Source organism: Hydra vulgaris, chromosome 15, assembly GCF_038396675.1.
Source record: "Hydra vulgaris chromosome 15, alternate assembly HydraT2T_AEP".
NCBI classification, from domain to species: Eukaryota; Metazoa; Cnidaria; class Hydrozoa; order Anthoathecata; family Hydridae; genus Hydra; species Hydra vulgaris.
In genome coordinates, this window is record NC_088934.1 from 15,673,992 (window position 1) to 15,692,214 (window position 18,223).

The window sequence follows — 18,223 nt, forward strand, 5'->3', positions numbered from 1 at the left end:
ACTTCACATATGACACAACCTTTAGATAGGTCTGTTTTTGATCCAATGAAAACATATTTTAACACAGCTGCCAATAGCTGGATGCATAGCAATCCAGGAAAAGCCATTACAATTTATGAAATAGCCAGTCTCATTCAACAAGCATGGGAAAAATCTTCCACACCAACAAATATTATGTCAGGATTTTGCGTGACAGGAATTTGGCCTTATGATAGACATGTATATGGGGATGATATTTTTTTACCATCTGTTGTAACAGATAGAGATATGCTTCAAGAACCATACAGTAAAAGCTCAATTGATTACAACTGCTACTCCTTTACATATCTCAGGTTTGGATGTGCAACATGAAGCAGTTGTTACAGATAGAGATGTGCCTCAAGAACAATGCAACAAAGGCTCATGCGAGAAATCTAATACAGTGCTATTCTTTCAGATATCTCAGGTTTGGGTGTGCAACATAATGCAGTAAAAGAAAACTTAACTGTATTTTCTCCTGAGATTGTACGAGGTTATCCAAAGGTAATTTAAACTAGATATTCTTAGTTTAGGTTTTCTTTAAATTCTATAATTCTATAATACTTTAATATATATTTTGCAGGCACTTTTTTGTAAAATTTTAAGACGTGGACCTAAAAAGGGAAGTGTATACAAAAAATGAAATATTAAACGAACAAAAAAGGTAAAAAAATTGTCCTTCTAAAATCTAAAAATGCGAGGAAAAACATATTACGCAAATTGAACAGTGACCTTGATGTAGATTTCAACAAAATAATAAATCATGTTTCTGCAAATTGTTACTCACTAGAGTTTGAAGAAGAATTGGAAACTGCTTCTTTTAGCGTTATTCAAAATGTGAGTATCAGTGATTGTGTTCTTTGCAAGGTTTGTAGTAAAAACTCCATTTCTTATTATGTAAAATAACTTTTTTTTTTTTTAACAAAGAAATTTTAATTCTTAAAATGTAACACGGCGATTTTTTTTGATTGATTTTCTCCCACTTGCTATGGTTTACGAGATTTTCAGATTCGGATGTAACGAAAACAGTTTACTTTCTTTCTACTCGCCAAATAAATAAATTCTCTCCAAGTAACGAATTGAAAAATTCAAAATGGTTTCTGAACCATCTTTTTACAGATAAAGTAACCTACTATCAAACTCGTGGATAGACACGATCCATGATGCATCTTATGATTTAAAAATTCATACATGGGTTCACAATGTGAATATCTAGGATTTCAGTTTACAACATATACTTTCTGATGACTAATGTTGTAAATATATATGTATTTCATTAAAAAACAGTGATTTTTATGTCGATTTTGCTTAAAACTACTATTTAACTGTAATTTAGACATATAGTTGTAAACTAGAACTTGAAATCCAAATGAAATTTATCTTTATAAGTAATAACATTGATATTTAAGGAAACCGACATTTAGTCTATACAGGTGATTATTTCTAGTTTTTGTACTTGTTTTTTAAATAAACTGAATTTCAATATCTATATAACTTTTAAAGAGCAGATTTTATAAAAAAACGCATGATATATATTTACACTTTAATGAAAATTTAATTGAAAATTTAATGAAAATTAAAAAATTGCGGACTTATTGGACCAAATTTCGTATTTTTTACAAAATGACCAATAACTAATAGGAAAATCTCTAATTTCTTATTTTTTTCTCATTTGCTATGGTTTACGAGATTTTCAATTTTGGTTTACGAGATTTTCAAATAAACTGTTTTCGTTACGGATGTAACGAAAACAGCTTATTTTAAGCATATGTATATATATATATATATATATATATATATATATATATATATATATAGTATATATATATATATATATATATATATATATATATATATATATATATATATATATATATATATATATATATATATATATATATATACAAGACAAAGAACATTGTTTCGTAAATTTAGACGGTTTTGTATAATATTATTTTTTTATAACGGTTTTTAATATACTTGATAACGAGGGTATCTATATTCTCTCGAAGTATTGTAAAAATAAATATATTTTTAACAAATAAAAGTTAATCCATAAAAAGAAGTTGTTTAAAAAATAGTTTAGCCAAATAAAATCTATTGAAGATGTCAACATTTAAAAATTATGTATATATATATATATATATATATATAGATATATACTTTTGAATATATATGCTTATTATATATGATATATATGATATATATATCATATATAATAATATATGATATATATATCATATATTATTATATATGATATATATATATATCATATATTATTATATATGATATATATATACATATATATATATATATATATATATATATATATATATATATATATATATATGTATATATATATATCCACATATATATTTATATATATATATATATATATATATATATATATATATATATATATATATATATATATATATATATATATATATATATATATATATATATATATATGATAAGCATATAATATGCCTATTATATATTATATGCTTATCACCTTTAAATCATCTTTGGATTACATTTGTTAAGTAAACCTGAAAACATTTCTACTATTTCCAAACTTCGAACATATCCAGGTTGCGGAGAATCCCATGGATTGCCCAGGTAAACTTTTACATTACTAAAATTTTTTGTTAATGTGTTTTGTGTGCTGTAGATGTTGCTGTTTGCTACATCAATTGCAAATATGTATCGATTTGCGAAGTTTATTTGTGATATCTTAACTGGAATCCACTTATTGATTGGAGGTGTAATACTTGAACGAACAATGCTATCAGCTGTGCCATTTATAGCTGAAGCGAAATACAAATTGTTTTCAGGAGATAGCCACACTCCTGGTGTTCTATAGCCATACACACCAATACTTCCACCAGTTGTTAAATGAATAATGTTTGCCCAGTCTTTTAAGTATGCTGTTGGCTTAAACTCAAATGATATTTTATATCCTAGCGGCAGACTTGTCAAGTTCGTTAATTGCTGGTTGTATTTTATTTCTTTTTCGTTAACCATTGAGAATAATTTCACTATTTAAATTAAAGTTTATTTAAATGACTATTATCTCAATAAAAATTGTAATAAGTTATAATAAATTACCAACAAATAATAATTTTTTTAACAACTCAAACAGTTAGTAAAAACAAATACATTGGTAAGTGTTCTCATGACTTTTAAACAAAACCAAGCAACTTTATAAAACAAATTATAATTTATTTAAGTATTACAATAAAAATAAGATCCAAAAAAAAATTTTTTTGTGTATATTTTTATGTTTTTTTATCATCAAAGTATCTAACTTTTAGAATAATGTAGTATTGACATGTTGCATGTTCATATTATTTAACAAAACATAAAAAATAGTACAGCATTAAACAAATATTCATATAACCATATATGCAATTAGCTACATACATTCGGTATATTAAAAGTATTTAAATTTTAACGTTGCTCTAGTTTTGTTGCATTTTGTTTATACAACAGGATATATATATATATATATATATATATATATATATATATATATATATATATATATATATATATATATATATATATATATATATATATATATATATACATATATATAAAATAACTAAGTTAAAAATAAGTAGTATCAAGGTAATAAGAAATTTTGAGGTTTACAACTAATTTACCGCATCCCCGTTAAATATTCTATTCTGAATGCGCAACAATTACTTATTTAAAATGAACTATCAAAATAGTATTATAATCCGCATAATATTTCACGAATCATCTGGGACGCTAATAACTGATAAGGCACGAGGCGTGGTAACTATGCATGTGGTAAGGTCATCTGATTTTTCTATTTAACCTTTATTAGTCTCTAAAATATTTTTGAATCTCTCAATTATCACAAATAATATCGTCATCAAAAATACTCTCATTTATAAAAAGTATGTATTTTTATAATTATTTAAATATGTTTTTAAATTTACTTAATTTTAATTTTTCAAGGTGTTAGATAATGAAACGTGTTCTGTTTTGTAGGCGATGTATGAAATCTTAACAGGCTGTTTAAATTTATAGAAGCTGCCAATAAACTTATTTTAAATATAAGTGGTTTTAATATTATTTTTTTTTTTTTGGTTTTAAATAATCTTATTTTAGATAATCGATCATCGCCTCATTTGAATCTAATTATTTAGTACAACTTCATTAGTCTGGTAGTGATTATTAAAGGAATACAGGCTAGATTTTATAAATTTAAAATAGCTTTTAATAATCTTCTTAAAAACTTTAAATGCTTTTCCTTGTTCTCTCAGTAAATTTTTTTGTATTAAGTTTAACATGGAATAACAATGTTTCAGTCTGTATATTTAATTCTAGTTGCAAAGCTTATCACAAGTTAAAGGTTTAAATTAATAATTTATCTTTTTATTCAGTTTTATAGTTTGTATTCATCTCAATGTGATAAAATTATACAGTTACTGTGTTTCAAAATAAAAATTTTTTGATTAGTTTTGAAGAAGTTTTTTTTTTTCTGTTTTGCTATGAAAATATTTCAAACCAACTTACAAATAAAAAACTTATATTTTAAGTTTTTAATTTTATTTGATGGTTTGAATATTTCTTATGATTTTATTCTTTGTTACAAGATTGTTTGCTCATTATAAATTGAATTTTATCAATCTAGTTAATTATAATATTTTAATTACAGGCTTTATCAGTTGTTAATTTTTTTATTTAGGGATCGTCCATAAACCACGCAAAACTAAACTTATTTAAAAATAGAAATCATGCGGCAATTTTGACTGGGCTTAAGGTGGTCGTATGGTAAAAAAATCAAAAATACCATTTGGGGGAAAGTTTATTTTATTTTTCAACATTAAGAAGTTATATTTGTATGACGCAAAAAAAAAAGAAAAAAAAAAAAGTTTTTTCAAGCTGAATCAGCAAAAAAATGGTTAAAACATCACTTTCTTAAAACAAAGAGTTCTAGCTATCTGTACATCCGTTTTGTATGATGTTTGGTTTTTTATGCAGGATTTATATAAAATTAGTATGTGAACGAGTAAAAATTTATAATTACGTTTAGATCCATAATGGCAGCTTTACGTATTTGGGGAAATTAAAGGGGTAAAGTTCAACAAAAACCAACCCATATTTCCTAAAATGCTCAAAGAATTAACTAGATTCTGGTTCACATACTAACTTATACACAGATGAACAAACCCTAAAAATTTTATTTAAAAATAATTTATAGAAGCTGAGATATTTGCGTTTTAAGTCTGAAATATCACAAACGGAGAAAACCGACAAAATAAAAATAAAATAATTAAAATGATCCTTTAGAATAACTATCTCCTCCTTCCTGGTGTTTTTCTTTATCAATAAATCCTTTCCTTATAGCTCTTAACTTTTTTCTTTTGTTCTTTACAGTATCTGTTGATTTTTTTTGTATATTTTTGTCTTTTTTACTATCAAATACTAAAGCACGATCAATAAAATATTTTCCTGGTGTTAAACAAAGATTATTTAAAACATTAGCTAGAGCTAAATATCCGTCATTAAAACTTACTACTGATGAAAACGTACACATTTCTAGTATATCTTTTGAAACAGTATTTTTTGGGCATTTCCGCCAGAGAATCTGATTAAATGCTTCGTTAGCATTTTGGCTTGTGCCTTGTAAGCAGCGCGACAAAAGCTCATCATTACTTAAATCAATAAAAACCTTTTCAATTTCTTTTTTAATGACTTCAGGAATACAACCTTTTGAATCGTATTTAGACAAGCCTGATATTTTATCAGCTTGATATTTGCACCATGAAATTGTTTTGGCCCAAAACAACCAAAAATGATTGTTGCTAAGGGTGTTGCTAAGGGAAAAGGCTAGTACATGTCTTTACGGGAATTAAATTTTTGAAAAATTTAGTTAAAAAAATGTTTAAAAGTATATATTTTCTAAAAGAGCACAAATTTTTCTTTTAAATTAGACTATCAACAAAAAATTGATTTTTTAAATATTTTTTTACCAGACGACCACCTTAAAGGGATATTCTTATTTTTGAATAAATTAAAGACTCTGCTAGGGATTCTGATCTTTTTGCTTTGTTTATTAGTTAAATTTAACGTTTCGTTATATATGGACAATCCATTATAACCAAAAATACGGGTGGTATTTTAAAGTTTATGTAAGTACTCATCTCCATTTTTAGTTAAGTTTAATTCTAATTCTAATGATTCTTGCAGTTTTCATAATTCGACTGGTTCTTGCAGTAACAATTTTTCACAACTAAGATCCTAAAGTTCAGATAATTTAGTTTTTTTTTATATACATATATTTAAATGTGTCTTAAAAATGGCCCCCAAGCTTTTGTTGTGACGTTATCACCATCATCCCTATTAAGAACATTTTCGCCACTTCCTAACGCTTGTCGAACTTTAGCTTTGTTTATTTTCAGAGATTCTCGAATTTTCCGAATATGATTTTCTGGAGCTACGGATAAGGTTTTCGGGTTTAACCAGTCAAACGTACCTTGGCATGATTTGGAATGCTCAGTAGTACCAAAACTGGGCCATTTTCCTTTTTTATAATTTTTCTGTTGCTCATTACATCGCGATATAATTTTCTTTTTGGTTTCACCAATGTATATAGAGTTGCATGAACATTTTATTTGGTAGACGCCTGGGTTTGTATTTGGAGGAAGTTTTGTTTTATTGTTACAGAATTTATTGTTTAAATTTGGAGATAATGTAATTATAATTTTTATGTTTTGTTTTTTAAATTCTTTTCTAAGTTCGGAGCCAACAATTAGTATCCATGGTAGCTTTATAAACGCTTGGTTGTCAGTTGGTTGATAATTGGTATTTTTTTCATCTATTTTAATATAGTCTCTGGCGATATTAGTTAAATTGTCTTGTCATGTCCGTTTTCAACAAATATTTTTATTAAAAGATCAATTTCCTGTTGGAGGTATTTTTGAGAACATATTCTTTTTGCACGGCTTAAAAACCCTTTGAACCCTTTTAATAGTTTGTTTTTATTATAACGATTTTCTTTGTAACGATTTTTATTATACTTGATGACACTGATCACAATAGATCAGCGAAATATCAAATAATATATATTGAAAAAAATATATATATATTTTTTAAAAAAAAGTTTATATGCAGCCGTATTTATTGAATTTTAATTATATATATATATATATATATATATATATATATATATATATATATATATATATATATATATATATATTCTGATGAGCCTACTGATGGCAAAACAACTTGTTGAAGATATTAGATAAGTGTTTTTACTAATATATATATACATATATATATATATATATATATATATATATATATATATATATATATATATATATATATATATATATATATATATATATATAATATATAATATATAATATATAAATACGCTATATAAATACTAATCACAAACTTAACGTCACAAATAATGAAAACTAATTTTTAAATGTTGTTTTATTGTAATATTATGATATAAATTCAGGTAATACCAGTAACTAAGGAGGGCGTTGCCCCGGGCTCAAAAAAACCTTTTGGAGCACCATAAAAAACAAAAAAGTGTACATAAAAAAAAGCCTTTTTTATATAAATAAGCAGAAGTTTTTTTAATTTTTATAATAGTTAGTCAACTATTTTATTACTTTGGCCATTATCACATTTGTTACCTGGTTAATAAAATTGAAAAAATATTTTACAATTAATTTAAAAAGGTTTTTTCAATTAACAAAAAAAATACTAAATTGCTTTAAATGAGCTTTGTATGTTTATTGGCAGTTCTCGCACATATCGATGACCATAGTAAAACAGCAAGATCCACACAACCAATCGTCACAGGATTCGCAACGCATCCATAATTGTCTTTGAGCTGTAATTTTATCTCAAAAAAAATGTCACAAGCTTGATATTTTTTAGAACTCAAAGAAGTCAGTTAATTTTGAAATTATGAACAAATTTTTTATTTAAATAAAATACCATGGTGTGTATCCATTATAAAAAAGTCAAAATTTACTGGTAAATTTACTGGTAAAGTTAGCGGTAAATTTTACATTCGCAACACTTATCAATATTATTACACTTATCACATTACATTATTACACTTATCACAATATTATTGCTAATTGTCTCCTTCGTTGCTTATCCGTGAATGACGGAAGTTAGAGTATTTCAAAATTTCACTAATTTTATAAAAAAAGTAGTTAATTTTCAAAAATTAATAATTTTTGTTTTTGTAGATATGATTAATTTTGTGATTCTTAATAATACTAAGATTAAATATAATCATTTATTTTAATAATTTGCTCATTTTAGATTTTAATAGTATACATTTTTTCAAATTGTTGTTTTGCTAAAGAATTATTTCAGCAGGTTGCATGTAAGCATTATTTTTTTTATATAGGTTCATATTTACGAACTAATTACAAATATTATTTGAGAATAAAAAGTTTGAGTTTTGCATACTTTTTTTATAACTTTTGTTAAAAGACCGAAGTTACATAGTGACCAAACTATGGTACGGAAATGTAAATTTATGTTAAACGCTTAAAGTTACTTATGTAATTTACTTTTCATAAAAATTTACTCGTGTAAGTAAAAAAAAGTAAGCAAAAGAGCCATCCCTGTATTACAATTTAACAATTTTATACAAAATTTAGGATCATCAAAAATGTTGAACTTAGTTAACCTAGTTACAGGTGTTAAAGTTACAACAAATTTATTTTTTTTACGACAATAGTATGCAGTTTGGTTTAAATGGTTGTCAAGTTTTATGTAAAAAATGAAAAGAAATTTAAAGTAAAAAAATTTAAAATTGTTTTTCTTGGGGAGGAGAGGGGGTGGCATTGAAACCTGGTTTAAAAAAGATTTGTCGAGTTTTATGCGCCATACGTATTCCAATACCTTCGTAAACAAACAGAATTTAATCTAAAAATCCTAAATACCACTAAATCCTAAGCTTTAAGTTGTTTTTTTATTCATATTAAAGGAATATCCACGTCTTTAATATACAGTTTTCGATTTCGCAGACACACCAAACAACACACAGCACAACTTGTTTTAAACTGCGTGGAAAGAAACAGCTTCCTCGCCATGAAACGCTTTAATCCAAAAGGCAGTGAATTCAATAAATATAAATAACTTTAAACACAAACTTTTTTAATTTAACTGTAGTTTGAAAACTCAGGCGTGGATGCAGCACTTTTTAATGTTTGTGATACCTAACTTCCAGACATGGAGCAAACTCCAAAAATTTATATGCTCATACTCACATCAAACAAGGATGCTTTCCACAAAATTGCAATGAATAGCTACACCTGCCCCAAACGTGAGAGCAACAAGTTGATAAAATATTTTTTTTACTATACTCAACCAAGTTTATATTCAACGGTAAACTTTAAAATTCGCACTATAACCTTTAAGGGTTCAAAAACTATGACCATTAAAAGTTTGAATCCCCCTCAAAATAAGGCCATAATTGTTTAAGAAATTAACTTTTTTGATTGATGTATAATACTAAAACTAATGTATTTTCATCACAGAGCGGACTAGCCACTATTTATCAATAACTGGTACCACTATTTATCAATAACTGGTAAGCTTTGAAGATTTTAAATAAATTGAAATAAAATTTAATTAAACCATTTACTTCGTTTCAATTTTGATTGATGTATAATACTTAGAAGTTCATAGCATTGGTTTGATAAGTAAAATAAAAAATAAACAAGTTAATGCTTTTCTATGAAAAAGACGCGGAGATGCGGCAATTGGTCAAACAAATTTATTTTTCCAGATTATGAATGTGTGGTCATTTGCAGAAAAATCATATAAAATTATATTAGAAAATTGCAAATCTTGATAAAATATAACTTGTTGATTATTTACGACCACTGTGTAATCATTTGAATTCCAACAATGCACTTGAATGAATGTTTAAAAAACTGAGCAAAAGTCAAACAATGAAAATCATTATTTAAAACGTATTATTTTTTAAAAACTTATACAAAGCCATAATGCATTTTGTTTTTAAAAAAATATTCTAAATTTATAATAAGCTTTATCCACCCAGTTAAATACGTTCTTAAAAACTTTTGTTTTTATAAATATTAAAGTTATAAACTCAATAATATGTTAGCAAAAAAGTAATATTGTGATATTATGCAATAATTCAGATGAAATATGCTTTATAGAAACAGGAGGTTGTTTTTTTTTTAGTTGCTTGAAAGCGGCCCGAAACAGACTGACAAGACAAAAGTCTCTTTTTAACCAACATACTTTAACTTAAATTTTATTGTTTTATAAGTTTTGGATATTTACATTGAAAATATATAGAAACTTTAATTAAGTTGATACTTACAACATGCGTTCCTTTGTAATAGAAGTAGCAGAAAAACAATATACGCCTAAAAAAAATACATTTGGATTGAATAATAAGTTAATTTCATCGTTCTATTTTTTTCATTCTAAAATTGGTATTCGTCGTTTTTAGATATACTTCTAAATTATAAAAATTTTGACTTCTCGTAAAGAATATCGTTCTCTTTATGAGTAGTCAAATTGCATAAACACATTACCAATATATGTTTGACAGATTTGCATCATGTATTTAAAGGCAGGTTTGGATAAGCTTAGGTGAACAATTTTTAATTTTTTGGTATAAAGCGAACAAGTCATATTTTTCACTCTTCCAAACGCGTGTATGAAGATGCTTTTTAAAAAAGCGGATTTAAAAATTTCGAGCTAAAATTTGAAACAAAAATTCGAAAAAAAGCGAAATAGAAATAGAAATTTAATTTGGTTCAACCCTCCGTACCACAACTTCCAACCTCCAACCACAACTGTACAGCAAAAATGTTTCAGCAAACATTGGAAGAGCGTTTTTAAAATTAGTTTACAAACATTTCCCTGCCTCTAATAAATTGCACAAAATTTTTTACAGGAACACTATTAAAGTAAGCTATAACTGTACAAAAAATATTGAAAGAAATATAAAAGGCCATAATTTTGCATTGATAAATAAAAATGAATTTCTCAAAGAAAAAAATACTGAAAATTGTAACTGCAATCAAAAACTTGACTGCCCTATGAATGGCAAGTGCTTATCAAAATTTTTTATTTACAAATGCATTGTTTCCTCGCAAAATAACCCTGATAAACAATATATTGGCAAATGGAAAAACGTTACGCCAACCACAAACAATCTTTTAAACATAAAAAATACTCAAAAGAGACTATGCTGTCTATATATATAATAATAATAATGATTTTATATATGATAAAAGGGAGATTGCGGAAGAATTTAATAAATATTTTGTGTCTGTAGGGCCTAATCTTGCCAAATTAATTCATAAACCTAACAATCCAATTACTAACTTATATTTCCCTTTAAATTCTTACCTAAACTACTTTGACATATCTTTTGAAAAATTCGAAAATGCTTTTAAAATGTTAAAGTTAAACAAATCAGTAGGCCCTGATGGTGTCAACGGAAACATTATTATTAGTTCATTTGATGTTTTAAAAGATGTAGTATTTAAAATTTTTTCAATTTCAATAAAACAAGGAATTTTTCCACAAAGCTTAAAGATAGCAAAAGTCATACCAATATTAAAAAACGGTGACTCTACCAACATAAATAATTATCGTCCTATTTCAGTTCTTCCTGCGCTCTCTAAAGTTTTAGAAAGAATTTTGTACACCAAAATATATAATCACCTTACTATAAACAACTTATTATACAAAAATCGATATGGCTTTCAAAAAAACAAATCCACTAAATACGCAATTCTTGAAGTTACTAGAAATATTTCTTACTCATTCGAAAATTCTCAATTTACTTTGGCTGTTTTCATAGACCTAGCGAAAGCTTTTGATACTATAGATCACAAAATTCTTTTTAAAAAGTTAGAGTGGTACGGAATAACTGGTAATGTTTTAGTTTTGCTGAAAAGTTACCTTTTTAATAGAAAGCAATTTGTTTATGCAGATGAAAGTACATCATCTAGTTTGTTAAATGTAAAATGCGGAGTTCCGCAAGGATCCATATTAGGACCTCTTTTATTTTTAATTTACATTAATGACCTATTTAAAGCTTCAAATCTAATTACATTTATGTTTGCTGATGATTCCAACTTATTTCTCTCTCATAATAACATAATAACATTATTTAACAACATGAACATTAAACTGGCTAAAGTTTCTAATTGGTTTAAATTAAACTAATTATCATTAAATATTGAAAAAACTAATTGGATTTTTTTCCATCCAGCTGGTAAAAAACACCAACTTCCAATTAATATCCCAAATCTTTTTATTGATGATATTCTTATTAAACGGGTTTTAGTGACAAAATTTTTAGGTGTGTATATTGATGAAAGTCTTACCTTCATCAATATACACACCTAAAACGAACACATTGCAAATTTGTGTAATAAAATTTTTAAGAGTATAGGGATTTTATACAAAGCAAGAAGCGTATTAAACAAACATACATTAATTCAATTATATTATTCACTAATTCATTGCCATATAAGCTATGCTAATATTGCTTGGGGCAGTACCAATAAAGGAAAACTCGAACCTCTTTATCGGCAACAGAAGCATGTTGCACGGCTTATAAATTTTAAAGGCCGTTTTGCTCATGCCAAACCTCTTTAAATGAAATGAAAGCTCCTAATATATACGAACTAAATGTTTTTAATATTTTATGTTTCATGTTTCAATGTAAAACAAACTTATGGAACAATGTAATTTTAAATGCTCCAAATGATATTTCTCAAGATTGTACTTTAAATTCTTCTAAACATAATCTTAAAAAACTATTTTTTTTAAATTACTAATATATTGATTTACTTTTAAAATATTTTCAAGTTTATTTAACTATTTTATTCTGTAGACTAATGATTAATGTGTAAAAAACGTTATTTGTGCATATACTTTTTATATTATTTTAAATTTAAAATAAGTGTTTTACTTCAGCGGTTCTCGGTGACAAGACCTGCCGGTCTTCTTCGAGTTTCCGCGTTCTTTATTATTTTTATTACAAAATCTTTTTACTGTATTTTCTTTCTTCTATTTAGATTTTTATTTTTTTATTTATAAAAACTGTAAAATGAATTATTAAAAAGTTGTAATAAAGAAAAAAAAAAAAAAAATATATATATATATATATATATATATATTTGGCAACTAAAAAAAAATATTAATTTTAAATTGAACTGGTCTATCATAATAACTGCGCCTGCCTATAATAACATTTCCAAAAAATGTATACTATGTTTACAAGAGAAATTTGAAATTTTTATTCATTTAGATCAAGAAAATTTACTGAATAAAAAATCAGAATTAATTTCTAAATGCAGACATGAAAATAAGTTCCTTTTAAAAAATTATAAAAACAAATGACCAGTCAAATTTTATCCTAATTCAAAAGAATTCATTTCATGATTTTTTAATTATCTAATGTAGTTGATGCAACTTCCTGGTTGCAAAACACTACAGTTATTACATAATTAATTATAACAATTCCCAACTTCCTGTGAAATAATTTTTCTATAATTTGACAATTTTTTTTTGTTTAGACATTCTTCCTGATAAACCTACTGATGTTGGAACACAGTGTTGAAGAAAATTAGATAAGTGTTTTTACTAATTTATTATTGCTCTGTTCTTTAAGAATAATAAAGGAAAAAAATAAAAATGGTAGCAAATAAATAACAACAAACTTTCGCATGGTCTATTTGTTTCAATGTAAATGTTTTTGTTTGTATCAAATGTTTATTTTATTAAAAATAGTGGGTAAGTTGAAATTTGTGTCATTTTAGAAAAAATTGGTTTAAATTTTTGAAAAATCTTTTTTTCAATGTAAATGGTTTTGTTTATATTAAATGTTAAACTTATTTTATCAAAAATTTTTGTTTACTTTTTATAAGTTATATAAAGTCAAAAAAGATTTAATCTTTGAATAAAGTGAAATATGCAGGGCCGCCGTGAGGGGGGGGGGGTCTACTGGGTTGTTTTGTCCCGGGCGCCAGGTCGACAGGGGCGCACGAAGCCGAATATAAATAATTTTTTTTTTCATGTTTATTTAAAAAAAAGATGAAGTACTGGGAAGCAGCGTGGAAAATAAGAAATCAAAAGCAGCCGGTCAATTTGACCTGCTAAAACATATAATAGACGGTCAATTGCTTTTTTTGGCCGGTCAATTTTTTTTAGTTTAAATTTTCAACTTTGTAATGAAGTGCTTCATAATTGGACTTTTTAAATAAAAAAAGTAATTAATGCTTTAAAACTAAGAAATTAGCATTACTTTCAAAACATTAGCTTTAAATAAAGCGATTCTTTTTATATAGCAGAAACTCGCAAATAAAGTGAATACTAATGATTAATTTAACAACCCGCTGAATTAAATGTTTAATATAACTTTAGTGCACGGAGATTTTCATTCAATTTAAAACGGAGATTTTTTACTTTATTAAAAAAAGAGATTAGATTAAATCCAATTAGTTTGATACTGATATAAAATATTAAAACAATTTTATTAAATTTATTTCTCTAATTTTTAAAATCTCTCAAATTTGAAACAATTTTGAAACACGTGATATCGATGTGATAGTCTGATAGACCCAATCAAGAAGAAACTCAAACAGTTCTTTGCTTATGAGCGGATGCTGTTTCAAAAAGAATTAAAACATGTCTGGTTTTAAAAAGAAAGATTCTGGTTGTCAAGTAAGAAAGAATGCTGCTCAAAGAACTGCGAATGAGGAAAAGAACAAAAGCATTCTTCAAGACTGTGGTATTACAGTTACAAAAAAAGGAGAAGATGAAAGTCCTACTGCTTCAAACTCTTTCCTGCCAAGTCAATCGATTCAAGCAGTAAATAGTTTTCCCCGTGAAAGGATATTTTCCCATTTGATTAATTCAATGTTATATAAATTTTTAACTTATTTTTATAGGTTGGAAATGAAACTGTCAATGTCACTGACATTTCTGAAAACTCGGGAGAGCCCCTATCAAAAATCGGAATGGTAGCTGTGAATGAAGAGAATATTTTGGTAAGTTCTACCTCTTTAAAAGAAATGATGTTAATAAACTTTTAAGCTAATAAAATAAGATTTTTTAAAATTTATTCTGAGGTGTTGCCAACAGAAGAACCCATCGTTACCATTCCTTCCAATGATCCTGCTTTGTGGGCAGCACATCTTTCCAAAGTGGAAAGAGATTCTGTGCTTCTACAGGGGCTTCCTCAAAATCCTTCAGCTTTCCCGAAAGATTCTAATAAGAAGAAGGTTCCTGAATCAATTTTCTACGAAACTTCTCTCAACGGGGAGAAGACATGCCGGGGAGAAGACATGGCTGGTCTGGAGTGGATCTAAGAAATCATTTATTTGCTTTCCGTGTTCTCTGTTTGGAAGCAAACAATCTTTTGGGATTGGACACCAGTCGCACCTTCTAAGGTGGAATGATGGAATAAGCTGCAACTGGCACAAGCTACCTGAGAAAGTCAAAAGTCATCAGAATTACGCCCAGCATCGAAACTTTTACATAGAATGGAAAACGGCGCTAGAAAGCTTAGAAAATCAAAGCGGAATAGATACAGCTCTTGAAAACTCGATAAGAAATGAAGCAGCCAGGTGGCGTGAAATTCTACGATGCATCTTAGATGTTACTCTTTTTTTAGCGTCACGAAACCTTAGTTTCAGAGGTAAATCTATTTACAATTATTCTATTGTGATACCGACTATCTTTAAATCTATTTAGCTTATATTTATAAGATTAACTAGATATTTTGGAAATCATTAAATAAAACAAATCCATCTTTATTCTTTTAAATAAATATGTTATGATATTCATAAATCATAATATAAAATCATCATAGAATCATCATAAAATAAAACAAATGCTTCTTTATTGTTTTAAATAAATCAGTCTTATTATTATAATTTTTAGGTTCATCAAAAATGATTGGAGAAGACGACAATGGCAACTTTCTAGCTACCCTAGAGCTCTTGGCCAAGCACAACAAGACTCTCCAACTACACTTAGAAGAAGTTTCCCGCTGCCAACAAGAAGGTAACAAAATGAAAGCCCATTACTTGGGCTAGAGCACTCAAAATGAGTTCATCAAAGAGTGCGGAGGAATCGTTCACGGTGCCATCATCAACGAAGCTCATATGGCCATCTACTATTCCATTCTTGTGGACGGGACTTCGGACGTCTCTCACACCGAGCAAATCACCTTTGTTCTCCGCTTTGTATACTTTGGTACTGACAAAAGATGGACCGTGAAGGAGCGCTTTCTGAGGGTCGAGAATCTTGAAAAAAAGATAGGTGCTGACATTGCCAAGCTTGTTATGGACGTCTTAGAACAAAATGGAATCGATCTCAAAACCTGCAGAGGTCAAGGATATGACAATGGAGCGAACATGTCCGGTATATACAAAGGAGTACAGGCGATTATACTGCAAAAAAATCCTCAAGCTCTCTATATGCCATGCAGCGCTCATAGTCTCAACCTTGCTGGTGTTCATTCTGCTGAATATTCGGTTGAAGTCAAGAACTACTTTGGCCGAGTCCAGTCACTTTACAATCTTTTCAGTGGAAGCCCTAGTCGGAGGAAAGTCTTGATTGAAACCACTGGTTTGTCCCTTCATCAAACGTCGCAAACCAGATGGAGTGCGCGAATCGAGGCCGTGAAGCCGTTAGTCAAGCGATCCAGGGAAATCCTCGAATCTTTGAAAAAGCTTCGCGATTTTGATCTAACAGCTGATCAATTGAATGAAGTAAAATCTCTGGAGAAGTGGGTTCATTCATTCGAGTTTATCGTAATGATAACTTTTTGGTATAAAACTCTTCAATCAATCAACTACGTGAGCCTTGCACTCCAATCAGAAAATATCTCCTTGGACGACGAGATGAAACTCATTAAGACTCTTATTGAAGATCTAAATCGACTGAGATCATCTTGGACCAGCATCCTTAATGAGGCACGTTTGATAGCATCTGGTCTTGCTTCTTTTGGTTTTCAATCAAAATTTGTGAAGAAGAGGACGAAAAAAAGGAAGACCTTTCACGAAGAGGTGAGGAACACCGCTCATTTCCATGAAGACGAAGCAAAAGAGTTTGAGGTGAGCGTATTCAATACCGCTCTTGATACTCTTATTCAGCAGGTCAGCGATAGATTCCAAGCTGCTGAGAAGACAACGAATATGTTTTCGTTCTTGTGGTCATTGAATTCTCTTGTTATGTCAAATGAAGAAGAATCAGAAGAAAGTGTTGAAGCACCTATCCAATTGGAGGAGAAATGCAATGTCTTGGCACAAATCTACGCGACCGATGTTGAGGAAGAGAAACTTATTGAAGAGGTCCGCCACCTCAATGCTCTGAAGCGATCCAATCTTTTTGGTCCAAAAGAATCTCTCACTTCCATGATGTTATTGAATGGAATATACAAGAAAAGTCTTCACCCGCTCTTCGAATCAGTCTGCATTTTGCTGCGCATCTTCAACACCATCCCTGTTTTTGTTGCGAAAGGCGAGAGATCTTTTAGTAAGCTTGCTCTAGTTAAGACAGCTTTAAGGTCTACAATGAGCCAAGAACGACTCACGAATCTTCTGGTTATTTCCATTGAGCATGATTTTGCCAAAAAGTTGTGCTACGGTGAAGTGATTTCCAAATTCGCCATAAGTAAAGCTCGAAAGATCAATTTCCTCTGAAGTTGAAACAACAATAGCTGTTGTATTCTAGACAAATTTTTGCTCTTAACATCCAATAGTGTTTAATGATTGTCTTTGGTCTGTTTCTACCATGTTCTAGTGTCGACTTTATCATTTTATGTATGAGTGTATAACCAAGTCAAAAGACCATTGCAATTATCTAGAAATAAACTGTTCAAATGTTCATTAATTAAAATTAAAAAATTCTATATTCTTTTATACTCTTTGATTTGTTATCAAATGGCTTATTATATGTCTTGAATTATGGATCATTAGATCAGCTTTCATTTTCAGTAGGGCGCTTGGGAAATTTTGACCCTGGGCGCCGCAAAGGCTCACGGCGGGCCTGGAAATATGTACTGTGGCTCAAAGAAACTAGTAAATTAGTACGCATTTAATAGCTTTTATAAGTTATTATCCCTATAAAAAGTTCAACATTTGGGTCAAACTTCTATTGGATAGCATTTATT

The 18,223-nt window shown here is 28.0% G+C and overlaps 2 protein-coding genes across 6 annotated transcripts in view; one reads left to right on the forward strand and one right to left on the reverse strand.

Annotated features, from left to right (window-relative positions):
* LOC136091349 (uncharacterized) overlaps positions 1 to 18,223 on the reverse strand; it is a 71,116-nt gene that overhangs the window by 40,025 nt on the left and 12,868 nt on the right. For all 4 annotated transcript variants that reach the window (XM_065818813.1, XM_065818812.1, XM_065818814.1 and 1 more), the window contains 2 exons: positions 10,397 to 10,442; positions 2,571 to 3,059 (listed from right to left, as the gene is read on the reverse strand). In XM_065818813.1, coding sequence (XP_065674885.1) covers positions 2,571 to 3,059; positions 10,397 to 10,442 — 535 coding nt within the window. The remainder of the gene's footprint in view (positions 1 to 2,570; positions 3,060 to 10,396; positions 10,443 to 18,223) is intronic.
* On the forward strand, positions 13,627 to 17,965 carry LOC136091348 (zinc finger MYM-type protein 1-like). Of its 2 annotated transcripts, none has more exons than XM_065818810.1 (4): positions 13,627 to 14,913; positions 14,994 to 15,092; positions 15,174 to 15,742; positions 15,988 to 17,965. In XM_065818810.1, exon 4 carries the CDS (start codon positions 16,212 to 16,214, stop codon positions 17,751 to 17,753), a length of 1,542 nt encoding a protein of 513 aa, XP_065674882.1. In that variant the 5' UTR covers positions 13,627 to 14,913; positions 14,994 to 15,092; positions 15,174 to 15,742; positions 15,988 to 16,211; the 3' UTR covers positions 17,754 to 17,965. Both variants share the same exon structure in this region, with proteins under 2 accessions (XP_065674882.1, XP_065674883.1).